This window comes from Cervus elaphus, chromosome 13 (assembly GCF_910594005.1).
Source record: "Cervus elaphus chromosome 13, mCerEla1.1, whole genome shotgun sequence".
NCBI classification, from domain to species: domain Eukaryota; kingdom Metazoa; phylum Chordata; class Mammalia; order Artiodactyla; family Cervidae; genus Cervus; species Cervus elaphus.
In genome coordinates, this window is record NC_057827.1 from 19,620,360 (window position 1) to 19,633,537 (window position 13,178).

The 13,178-nt window shown below is 45.0% G+C and overlaps 1 protein-coding gene across 4 annotated transcripts in view; it reads right to left on the bottom strand.

Moving 5' to 3' along the window:
• SV2B (synaptic vesicle glycoprotein 2B) overlaps positions 1-13,178 on the bottom strand; it is a 230,066-nt gene that overhangs the window by 34,846 nt on the left and 182,042 nt on the right. For all 4 annotated transcript variants that reach the window (XM_043922495.1, XM_043922498.1, XM_043922496.1 and 1 more), the window contains 3 exons: positions 11,961-12,094; positions 10,128-10,217; positions 558-668 (listed from right to left, as the gene is read on the bottom strand). In XM_043922495.1, coding sequence (XP_043778430.1) covers positions 558-668; positions 10,128-10,217; positions 11,961-12,094 — 335 coding nt within the window. The remainder of the gene's footprint in view (positions 1-557; positions 669-10,127; positions 10,218-11,960; positions 12,095-13,178) is intronic.

Sequence of the window (13,178 nt, forward strand, 5' to 3'; positions counted from 1 at the left end):
AATAATTTCAGTGAGCCCAGACTTTTGCACCTTCCCAGGCATGGAAAAACACTAAATTCTTTAACTTGACATATCTAGTTTTCTTTCATTAACAATAAATTTTTGATGGTCAGACTACCTGCCCTTTGTTGCAAAACTCCTATATATCTGGCTTCCCCCATCCTCGCCTCCTTGGCTAGCTCTCTCAGAGTTACTTGAGCTGCTACTTCCTGGGCTTGAAGTCCTAAAAATTCCCACTGAATAAAAAATAACTCTCAAACCAAAAAAAGAAGAAGGTGCTAGAAAGAAAGGTGCTTTCTCAGACTAGACATTGTATCTCCATTCAAAATCTCTGCCTTTGGAAAGAAGAGCAAAGAAAAGAAACTAAGGATTAAACACTTCATGGTTCAGGGTTCACAGGAGTTACAGGTCGGTGTGGGATAGGACCCAAATGTTCCTTCCTGCCCATCACAGTGTCTTGGGTGGACGGGCATGTTCAAAACCTCTATTCCTCATCCACTGTCGTTACAGATCACCATAGAGCTGCCCTCTCACCCACCCCAGGTCTCCAAACATACCTGCTTGAAAGTGGTCTTGAATCTGACTAACCAGCGCTGGTACCAAGTTCCTGTTGAACTCTGGATCTCAATGAATTCATCCATTTGCTTGGGAGTTTTAATGTTGGAAACCTGTGAAGCAAAGATGGGCTAGAGAATCTTAACCTTACTTTGACTTCTCAATTTTTAGTTGAATTTAACTGACTTTATTAACTTCCTTAGGACTAGAGGAGCTTTTGGTGACCCTCTCGTTCAGTAACTCTTAACCAAAATTGTACATATCATCTCTTAGCGATCTTTCTCAGATAGACATGTCTCACTACAGACAAATGATTCAGTTTTTTCACTCAATTATGGCTTTGGGAAATACATTGAGGAACTGTTTATATCTTAGTTGTCCATAATAGTGTTGACTCCACCTTAAAATTCACAAGTCTATCCTTAATGGGTATTAACATCAGAGAAGTCTAGAGCCTATGTAGACAACAGTGTGTGTATGTATGTGTGTGTGTGTTAGGAAAGAAAGCTTGCTCTGGAAGACTTTTTAAATTATTTTATTTTGGGCTGTGCTGGGTCTTGTGCTGCACAGGCTTTCTCTGGTTGTGGCGAGTCGGGGCTACTCTCTAGTTGCGGTCTGTGGGCTTCTCATTGTGGTGGCTTTTATTGCTGTGGCGCACAGACTCTAGGGTGCAAGGCTTCAGTAGTTGCAGCTCCTGGGCTCCAAAGCACAGGCTTAATAGTTGTGGCACATGGGCTTAGTTGCTCCACAATATGTGGGATCTTCTTGGATCAGGGATCAAACCCATGTCTCCTGCATTAGCAGGTGGATTCTTTACCACTGAGCCACCAGGGAAACCCATGTAAGACATTTTTTTAACACAGCAGAATAAGTCCTCCTTCTGCACAGTAAAAGAAATCACCAACAAAATGAAAAGACAACCTACTGAATGGAAGAAAATATTTGCAAATCATAAATTTGATAAGGGACTAATATTCAAAATATATAAAGAACCCATGCAACTCAACAGCAAAAAAAAAAAAAGCAAACAATCCAGTTAAAAAATGGACAGAGGATCTGAATAGACCATTTTCCAAAGAAGACATACAGAGAGCCAATAGGCAGGTGAAAAAATGCTCACCATCACCATCACAAATCATCAGGGAAATGCAAATTAAAACCACACTTAGATAACACCTCACACCTGCTAAAATAGCTATCACCAAAAAGACGAAAAATAACACATGTCAATTAAGATGTGGGGAAAAGGAAATCCTTCTGCATTGTCGGTGGGGATGTAAACTGCTAAGGCTACCAAGGGAAACAGTATGGAGGTTCCCCCCAAAATTAAAAATAGAACTACCATATGATCTATGAATTCCACTTCTGGATATTTATCTGAAGGAAATGAAAACACTAAATCAAAAAGATATCTGTTCTCCCATCTTCAATGCAGTTACTATAACAGTGAAGATATGGAGACAACCCAAGTGGCCACTGATAACTGAAAGGATAAAGAAGATGTCACACACACACACACACACACACTCACACACATACACATGCATGCACACACATACACATACATACACATACACATACACACACACACACTGGAATACTAACCAACCATAAAAAATAAAATCTTGCCATTTGCAACAACATGGATGGACCTTAAGGACCTTATGGTAAGTGAAATAAATCAGATGGAGAAACACAAGTACCTCATGATCCCACTTATATTTGGAGAATCAACCAAACAAAACAAAAACAGAAAACCAAGCTCATAGATACAGAGAACAGATTGGTCGTTTCCAGGGGGGAGGGGAGTGGGAGGGGTGGATAAAACAAGAGAAAGGGGTGGAAAGGTACAAACTTTCAGCTACAAAATAAGTCCTGGGATGTTATGTTGCATGGTGAAAATAGTTCAGTTCAGTTCAGTTGCTCAGTCATGTCCAACTCTTTGCAACCCCATGGACTGCAGCATGCCAAGCCTCCCTGTCCAACACTAACTCCTGGAGGTGACTCAAATTCATGTCCATCGAGTCAGTAATGCCATCCAACCATCTCATCCTCTGTCATCCCCTCTTCTTCCACCTTCAATCTTTCCCATCATCAGGGTCTTTTCAAATGAGTCAGCTCTTCGCATCAGGTGGCCAAAGTATTGGAGTTTCAGCTTCAGCATCAGTCCTTCCAATGAATATTCAGGACTGATTTCCTTTAGGATGGACTGGTTTGATAATAGTTAATAATACTCTATTCATTACTTGAAAGTTGCTAAGAAAGTAAATCTTGAGTCCTCAGCACAAGAAAAAAAATTTTGTAACTGTGTGGTGACAGATGGTAGCTAGACTTAGCGTGGTGATCATTTTGCAATGTATACAAATATCGAATCATTATACAGAACACCTGAAACTAATACAATGTTACATGCCAATTATACCTCAATTTAAAAAAAAGGGGGGGAGGACTTCTCTGGTGGCTCAGAAGGTAAAGCGTCTGCCTGCAATGTGGGAGACCTGGGTTCAATCCCTGGGTTGGGAAGATCTCCTGGAGAAGGAAATGGCAACCCACTCCAGTACTCTTGCCTGGAAAATCCCATGGACAGACGAGCCTGGTAGGCTACAGTCCATGGGGTCCCAAAGAGTCGGACACAACTGAGCAATTTCACTTAACTTTTTAAAAAAAGAGAAATTAGGTCTCCCTTGCTATCCCTGGTTTTCCTGGTGGAAATCAAAGAGATAGGGAGTGGGAATAAGGCTGTGTGTAACAGGGAAGAACAGAATCTGACTTCATGTTGGATATGTTTCTTTAACCTTTGCCTTCTGTGCCTTTGTTACTAAAAGGATGCTCTCTACAGCTATAAGCTTTCCCTGCCCGGGCAACTCTGCCCCTCTGCATGCATATACTAAGTTGCTTCAGTCATGTCCGACTCTTTCTGACCCTATGGACTGTAGCTGACCAGGCTCCTCTGTCCACGGGATTCTCCAGACAAGAATACTGGAATGGTTACCATTTCCTTCTCCAGGGGATCTTCACAACCCAGGGATCGAAACTTCATCTCTTTCGCCTCCTGCACTGGAAGCAGATTCTTTACCACTAGAGCCCGCTGGGAAGCTCACCCCTTTACCTGACTTTAAGCTAAAGTGTCTTTGATCAGCTCACAGGGAAATACCCCGACCCGACCCTGCCCACCTGTGAATGGCTGCAGGAAAGAAGGAATTAACACATCCCCTCCCCGAGGCTGGCCAAGCCAGGAGATATTTTGCAAGATTTATGGCCTTTTTACTTTACTTCCTCATGTCCTCCCTGTCTCTGTTCCATAAAAGAAACTAGCATCCAGGCCCCAATAAGATGGTAGTCCACCATCTTCTTGGACACCCAACTTTACAAATAAAGTCTCTCTTCCTTGCCTCAGCACCTCATCTCCTGATTTATTGGCCTGTCATGTGGTGAGCAGACCAAGCTTGGACTCAGCAACACAAGAACCCTGGAAAGTGTCCATTTGTCCAATGTCAGCAGGTAGCTCCAAGGAGCAATCTTGACTCATTAAGACAGTGATTTTCAGTTTAATCAATGTTTAAGACAACCACTTAATTCTATAACTAACGATCACGTTAAGGTGATTTCTGACCACACAGACTCTTAGCCAAGTTATCAACGTCTGTGCTCGCAGACCAAATCAGAAGAAAATGGAAGAGCCTACTCAAAAAATTCAAAAATAGTTTCTAGCACCTCCTCCAACAAATCTTTCTTCTAGGGAGAAAAGGCTTTAGTCATAAGAGTGTTTCCAATTCTTTCTTCAACCAAGGGACTGAGGATGTAAAGAGACAAAGGAAGAGAGAAGTGAGGTTGAATATTCACACAGGAAAATACAGTTGCTGAAATAGAAACAAGTGGTTCTTTAATTCCCCAGCACCAAGCCCAGGATGGCGCGTCTTTGTTTTTCTAAAGCTTGAACACAGTGGTTCTGAAACTCTTGACTGGGCTGGATACCCCTTTGAGAACCTAGTAGAAGCATAGGTGCTCTTCCTAAAATTGCAAGTATATAAGCACACCAGAGCCTCCTGAGCTGGCCCTGCCATTCCCAGGTGTGTGGCCTTTGCAATTGCTCTACTGCCTAGGTCCAGACAGGGACACAGGAAAGGGAACCCCATTGGCCCACATCATGGGACTCTTGGCTGGAGCTGATCTTCCTGTTATTAGATAACCCAGGGAGACCAAGAACACAGCTGAAGCCAAAAGAGGCTGAGTGGAAGTGTTGAAAAAGTGTCAGTTGCTCGGTCATGTCTGACTCTTTGCGACCCCATGGTCTGTACCCCACTAGACTCCTCTATCCATGGAATTCTCCAGGCAAGACTACTTAAGTGGGTTGCCATTCCCTTCTCCAGGGGATCTTCCCCACGCAGGGATTGAACCCAGGTCTCCTGCATTGCAGGTGGATTCTTTACCATCTGAGCCACCAGGGGAATGTTGACGCCAAATCAGGAAATACGTTATGATTCACACGCAATGGGACTTCCCTGGCAGTCTGGTAGTTAATGCTTCATGCTTCTACTGCAGTGGGCTCTGTCGGATTCCATCCCTGGTGGAGGAACTAAGATCCCACATGCCTTGTGGTACAGTCAAAAAAATGCAAATTTTGTTTTTGCTTTCCTCTTGGGGAAAAAATAACACCCTATTCCCTAGGGATCTGGGAGTGGGTGTGTTGACAGCTGCAAGCACAATTACTCTAATTTACAATTAACTAGGATGCTTGGCTTTGCTTTGGTCTAAACTATAATATGATCTGTGTTCGCCCCAACCCTGCAGAACAGCAGTTCTCAAGGGAATATTTTAACACCTCCCCTTTGCAAAGGTGTCCTAAGGACACCTGCCAGGGGGCATTATGGAAGCTTGTGAGGCAGCAAACAGGGCTGGTGAAGCCAGGGCCCTGTAGGGGAGGAAAGAGTTCTCCTCTGCCGTCCTAGACTCCCTGACTCGGTCTGGAAGCTAAACTGGCAAAGACAGATTTAACAGGAGTAGGGACTTCCCTGGTGGTCCAGTGGCTAAGACTCTGTGCTCACAGTGCAGGGGGCCTGGGTTTGATCCCCAGTCATGGATCTAGATTCCTCAACTGAAAGATTCCCAGTGCTGCAACTGAGACAACACAGCTGAGAAAGATTAACAGAAGTAAAGCACCCACATTTTACTAAAGTTTTACATATCTGTGGGAGCCTTCACAAGAGAATGAAGTCCCAAAGAAGTGACCATGCAGGAAGCTTTTATACTCTGTGTGTGTGTGTGTGTGTGTGTGTGTGTGTTATTTGCTCAGTCACGTCCAACTCTTTGTGACCCTATGGACTATAAGCCACTAGGCTCCTCTGTCCATGGGATTCTCCAGGCAGGAATACTGGAGCGGGTTACCATGCCCTTCTCCAGCGGATCTTCCCGACTCAGGGATGGAACCCCGGTCTCCTGCATTGCAGGCAGATTCTCTATTATCTGAGCCCCCAGGGAAGCCTTAGAAACAGTAAATTTGTGAAGAACAGACAAAACAAAGGGATTTGGGTGAATAACGGTGAAGAAGTAATTAGGATGATAAGGGTTTGTTTATATAGCCTTCTTGGTCTGAAGAACAACAGCCATAGCTCTTGAGAACAACGTCGTCTTTCCTCCTGGTTCAGGGAAGGCATCCTTCACGTGGGAGATTTATGGCCTGTTTCAGGGAAGAAGGGGGAGCAAGGGGAGGTCAGAGTAACCTTTCTGCTTCTGCTGTTCTCTCCATCTCCTTCAGCTTACGAGATACACTACATCGAGGTGCCATAATTTGGGGCTGTTATATCCTGAACCCCATCAGCTCAAAGGCAGAGTGAGGAGGGCCACGCCCGGGCTCCCCATGAGCACTGAGTCCAGCCTGCCCGACGCTCTTCCTCCAGGCCCCTGAGTACATTCACTGTGAGACATCCACAGAGGGCAGCACGCAGGAGCAGAGCAGGGGTCCCCATCCAGTGGGGCCGAGTATTCACTTCCCACTCCAGCCACAGCCCAGCCATCTGAAGTTAGTAACTCTTTCCAGTCCTTTGTTTTTTTCCCTTTTTCCCCTGCCCCATCCAGTCATCTGCTTCTACATCATTAATATGATCATCAAGTCAGCATGATCCCATGTAGGACCCTGTGGGGCTCCTGGGCATAAGGCCTTTCTGTGTCCCCCATTTCTTTAATTATAGGAAACAGCATTCATTCAGCCTCCATGACCTTCCCTGAGTTCCAATGGGCAGTTCCAAGCAGTCATTCATTAGGGAAGGGATGAGAGATCGGGGAGAAACAATAGTGCAGCCTTGGAGCAAGGTCCTGTTTCCACATCAATGGATACACATAATATCTTCGAGCTGTTTTACAGATCCTGAAATCCCCTCCTGGTGAGAGAAGTTAACTATTAATGATGATGTGCTGCTCACAAGCACGTAGACCCCAGACTAGTTGGACCTGAAGGTTGATGATGCTGACTCCCACTTAACTCACCACCAACCCATCAGAAGAACGTCCATGAGCTGATCACACCCTCTTTGAGCAATTACTATGAAACTTCTCACTATCTTCCCCAAGTTTGGACACACATTTCTGAGGGCATTAGTGTGCTGTGGCCCCCCTTTCCTGACAAAGCAATAAAGCTACTCATTTCTACTTCTACAGAGAAGCTGAGCTTTCAGCATCAGTTATAGAAATACTGAGTCCATAACCTTTCTGATTCCCTTTTCCTGTGGAGGGGTGAAAACTACTGAAAACAGAGTTTATGCCCAAGGACTTGGTGACCGGCACGCGTGTTGGAGAAAGACAAAAGTCCAGGTCTCAGAGCCTTCTGCTCACTGACTCCTGCCCAAGCTTTCTTCTGGGGCATATACACCCTTCCTGAAATGAGGAGTTCTGGTCATGAAGTAAGGGCTCAGTTTCGCCTTTGGAATTTGGAGTTTTGATTGATTTTCAGGCCAATATCTCATTTCTTAAAAGTAAGCTGTTTATGTTAGAATGGGTGGTTAAAAGAGAAAGTCAGACCACTTTTCTACAAAGGGGTCCCAGTCAGGCAACTCTGTGGTTGGCTTCTTTTTTTATTTAATTTTTATTGGAGGATAGTTACTTTATGATGTTGTATTAATTTCTACTATAAAACAAAATGAATCAGTCACGTGCATGCGAAGTCTCTTCAGTCATGTCTGACTCTGCGACCCTGCAGACTGTAGCCCACCAGGCTCCTCTGTCCACGGGATTCTCTGGGCAAGAATACTGGAGTGGTTTGCCATGCCCTCCACCAGGGGATCTTCCCAACCCAGGGCTCAAACCCCAGCCTCCTGCAGCTCCTGCACTGAAGGCGGCTTCTTTACCACTAGCGCCACTGGGAAATCCCACGTCTACACACATCCCCTCTCTTTTGGACTTCCTTCCCATTCCGGTCATCGCAGCACATAAGTAGAGCTCCCAGTGCCATACAGCAGGTTTCCATGAGTTATCTATTTTACACACAGTATCAACCTGCAGTTAGTTTAGAAGTGATCCTTCCAGGGGCAACCTTAGGAAAACCACTGTGTGTTAGGTCCTGCATGCAACAAGCAGGGTAAGACAGAGGTGGAAGGTCAGGGAGATTTATAGTTACAGGGACAGACACACAAATGAAGTGGACAGTAATCTACCCAAGGAAGACTCCTCTTAGGAGAGTTCAGGGTTATTGTGGAATAAACACCATACATTAATAAACTGCTTCACATGTGGGAAAATCCCTGGGAAATGGGCTCAAACTCAAAAGACATAAACTTCTTTGCATGAGTCAAGGAGAAAAATGTGCTTTATTCCACAGAGAGGATAAGGGAGGGGAGGGGACTAAAGAGGGAGAAAGGAAGAGGGGATGGGGAGAAGGAAGGAGGAGACCCTATTCTCTGAGAGGTTGATCCTCTGCCCCTTCAGTCCATGCAGTTGCAAAGTTGGGCACAACTGAATGACTAACACATACACACGTATAAGAAAAAATTTAAGCTAAATGTTATACTATAAAACTCCTAGAGGAAAACATAGGCAGAACACTCTCCGACATAAATCACAGCAAGATCCTCTATGACCTACCTCCCAAAGTAATGGAAATAAAAGCAAAAATAAACAAACAAGACCTAATTAAACTTAAAAGCTTTTGCACAATGAAGGAAACTATAAGCAAGGTGAAAAGGCAGCCTTCAGAATGGGAGAAAATAATAGCAAACGAAACAACTGACAAAGAATTAATTTCCAAAATATACAAGCAGCTCATGCAGCTCCATACCATAAAAATAAATGACCCAATCAAAAGATGGGCCAAAGAACTAAACAGACATTTCTCCAAAGAAGACATACAGATGGCTAACAAACACATGAAAAGATGCTCAACATCACTCATTATCAGAGAAATGCAAATCAAAACCACAATGAGGTACCATCTCACGCCGGTCAGAATGGCTGCTATCAAAAAGTCTACAAACAATAAATGCTGGAGAGGGTGTGGAGAAAAGGGAACCCTCTTACACTGCTGGTGGGAATGCAAACTAGTACAGCCACTATGGAGAACAGTGTGGAGATTCCTTAAAAAACTGGAAATAGAACTGCCGTATGACCCAGCAATCCCCCTGCTGGGCATACACACTGAGGAAACCAGAACTGAAAGAGACACGTGTACCCCCATGTTCATCACAGCACTGTTTACAATAGCCAGGACATGGAAGCAACCTAGCTGTCCATCGGGACATGAATGGATAAGAAAGTTGTGGTACATATACACCATGGAATATTACTCAGCTATAAAAAAGTATGCATTTGAGTCAGTTCTGATGAAGTAGATTAAATTGGAGCTCATTATACACAGTGAAATAAATCAGAAAGAAAAACACCAATACGGTATGTTAACGCAAGGAATTTAGAAAGATGGTAACAATGACCCTATATGCAAGACAGGAAAAGGGACACAGATGTAAAGAACAGACTTTTGGACTCTGTGAGAGAAGGTAAGGGTCAGATGATTTGAGAGAATAGCATTGACACATGTGTATTACCATATGTGAAACAGATCACCAGTCCAAGTTCGATGCATGAGACAGAGCACCCAAAGCCCGTGCGCTGAGACAGCCCAGAGGGCTGGGGAGGGGTGTCTGGGACCGCGGGACGCTTGTACTCCCACGGCTGAGTCATGTCGATGTATGGCAAAACCACCACAATATTGTAAAGCAATTAGCCTCCAATTAAAATGAATAATTTTTTAAAAACATGATTCTGAATACTATTAGACACACGTAGAATGTCTATGAGAGCTCTTAAATAATATCTATTTATATGTAAAGATAGGTACATCTGGCTATCCCAGTACGAATACAGCTAGTTTTTTTCCTTTGCTATTTTTGAGCAACTAGTGGTACCAAGAAGGAATCCATCAAAACACAAAAAATACTTATGATGCAGTAATAGGAATGTCAGGGGCTTTATTTCCCTTTTGACAAATTTTCTGTGATGTGCTTATGCAGTAAAATTATTTTTTAGCAAACCAAAGCAGTGAAGAGGAGAAGCTCCGCTCTGGCTGGCACAGGTGACCATGCACTCACCGTGAACACCTTCTCCGGGGCCCCCTTGGCCCTCATGTTGGTGTCGTGGACGTGCTTGAGAATCATCCAGGCTTCGTCGTGTTTGCCCATCTGGTAAAACCAAGGAGAGACACATGAACAGTCCTTTGCTAATTAGAGGTGGAAAACCCGACAGAAACAGCAGGGTGCTGATACCCGAGTCTTAGCCATTGGCCATGGACACGTTACAGTCTACGGCCTGTGAAAAACCAGGACAAGCCATAATCAGGCTGTGCCTTAGAGGTGTAAATGCTGGGTATTATTATCATCATAGGCTGTGAGTGACTACATGTAGTTTTAAGGTTGAATAGACTACAGGTGGGAGCCATGATCCTCTCTGCCAGATTAAAGCCAAGACCCAATATATAACAGGTTCAATTGTGTCCCCCACGCCAAAAGATATGTTGAAGTTCTAGCCCTCAGTGCCCCAGAAGGTGACTTTATTCGGAAGTAGAGTTGCTGCAGATGTAATTAATTAAGATGAGGTCATACTGGGGCAGCATGGGCCCCTAATCCAACATGATTGGTGTCCTTATAAGAACAGCCCAAGTGAAGACCTAGAGGCACTCAGAGAGAATGCCTGTGGTGACAAAGACAGATTGGAATGAAAGAGCTGCAAGGCAAGGAGCACCCCAAATGTACACAACCCATCAGAAGCTGGAAGAGGCAAAGTGAAGGTTGCCCTATGGCAGTGGTCCCTAACCATTTTGGCACCAGGGACCTGTGTCATGGAAAACAATTTCTCCGTGGACCAGGATGCGGAGGATGGTTTTGGGAGGATTCAAGTGCATTGCATTTATTGTGCACTTTATTTCTATTATCACTACATCAGCTCCACTTCAGATCATCAGGCACTCGATTCCACAGGTTGGTGACCTCTGCCTTAAGGACTTCTGAGGGAGTGTGGCCCTCCAAACACCTTGATTTAGCATTTTTAGCCAACAGATCTGGGGGACAACAAATTTCTGTGACTCTGAGACAGTTTGTGTACCTTTGTTACAGCAGTCCTAGAGAGCAATATACATCAAAGCTTCTGAGATAAGCTTGGATTAAAAAAAAAAACAAAAACTTTTTGCTGCATCTGCCCATGACCAATGGGATGAAAGAAGACATTCAACAAGAAAGTCTGCAGAAAGTTAGAAAGAAGCTTGTGAGTGGATGCTGAGAACTGGGGCTATAAGAGCCTTGGAGTCCTATCGCCCTTCCACCAGCCCTACCCATCTGACCACTGCAAGCATGAAAGCCTCCACCACTACCATCAAGTTGGAAACCTCTTAGGACTGTGGGAACAGCCTTCTGGAGGAGAGAGATCCTGAAAAGACAAGAATCTTGAAGGGCTGTGGAGCAGGGAGAGATCTACAACCCAGTTCACCAGAGTAGCATGGAAAAAACTCCATGCAGCTTTTTGTTTTTCACTTTGGGGGGTTTTTGTTTTGTTTTGTTTTCTGCCTCATAGCATGTGGATGTTAGTTCCATGCCCAGGGATTGAACCTGTGCCTCCTGCAGTGGAAGCATGTTGTCTCAACCACTGGATTGCCAGGGAAGCCCCATTCATGCAGCTTTGGAGGTCATCAGGACCTCTGGGAGCATGGGTACCAGAAGCATCTTCAAGAGGGTGCCCTCCAGCTCCGCCCAGATTCGGGAAGCAGTGCCTCTGGTCTGCACTCTGTGAGCTCAAGCCCTCCAGCTCTGGCAGTCCTTGAATCCTGGGCAGGCCACCATCACGATGGGTTTAATGATGGGCCAGGTCAAAGCTGGCCTGGGACTGAAGGGCTAGGACAGCAGGACTCGCATGGGGTGGGGACACTGACTCACCTCCAGCAGAAACCTCGGGCTCTCTGGCATGAACTTCAGGGCCACCATGGACACGGTGCAGGGCAGAGCGCAGACGATGACAAACACTCTCCAGCTGTGGAAGTGGTAGTTGCTGCCCATGCTGAAGCCCCAGCCTGTGAAGAAGCAGTCAGATATGCAGCACTATTTACAACAGCCAGGACACGGAAGCAACCTAAATGTCTGTCGACAAATGAATGGATAAAGGTGTAGTATATAGTCACAGTGGAGTATTACTCAGCCATAAAAAGGAATGAAACTGGGTTATTTGTATTGATACGGATGGACCTAGAGTCCATCATACCAAGTGAAGTAAGTCAGAAAGAGAAAAACAGATATCATATATTAATGCCTATTTATGCAATCTAAAAATATGGTACAGATGAGCCTGTTCACAGTGCAGAAACAGACACAGACATAGAGGACAGATATGTGGACACACAGAGGAAAGGGGAGGGTGGAATGAATTGGGAGAGTAGCATTGATATATATACACTCAGTTCAGCTCAGTCACTCAGTCGTGCCCGACTCTTTGTGACCCCCATGGACCGCAGCACCTGTCCTCCCTGTCCATCACCAACTCCCAGAGTCCACCCAAACTCATGTCCATTGACTCAATGGTGCCATCCAACCATCTCATCCTCTGTTGTCCCCTTCTCCTCCTGCCCTCAATCTTTCCCAGCATCAGGGTCTTTTCAAATGAGTCAGCTCTTCGCATCAGGTGGCCAAAGTATCAGAGTTTCAGCTTCAACATCAGTCCTTCCAATGAACACCCAGGACTGATCTCCTTTAGGATGGACTGGTTGGATCTCCTTGCAGTCCAAGGGACTCTCAAGAGTCTTCTCCAACACCACAGTTCAAAAGCATCAATTCTTTGGCACTCAGCTTTCTTTATAGTCCAACTCTCACATCCACACATGACCACTGGAAAAACCACAGCCTTGACTAGAGGGACCTTTGTTGGCAAAGTAATGTCTCTGCTTTTAATATGCTATCTATGTTGGTCATAACTTTCCTTCCAAGAAGTAAGTGTCTTTTAACTTCAAGGCTGCAGTCACCATCTGCAGAAATAGACACCTAGCGGGAAGCTGCTCTATAGCACAGGAAGCTCAGCTCAGTGCTCTGTGATGACCGAGAGGGTGGGGCGGGGGGTGGGGGGAGGGAGGCTCAAGAAGGGGGGGACATGTGTATACGTATGGC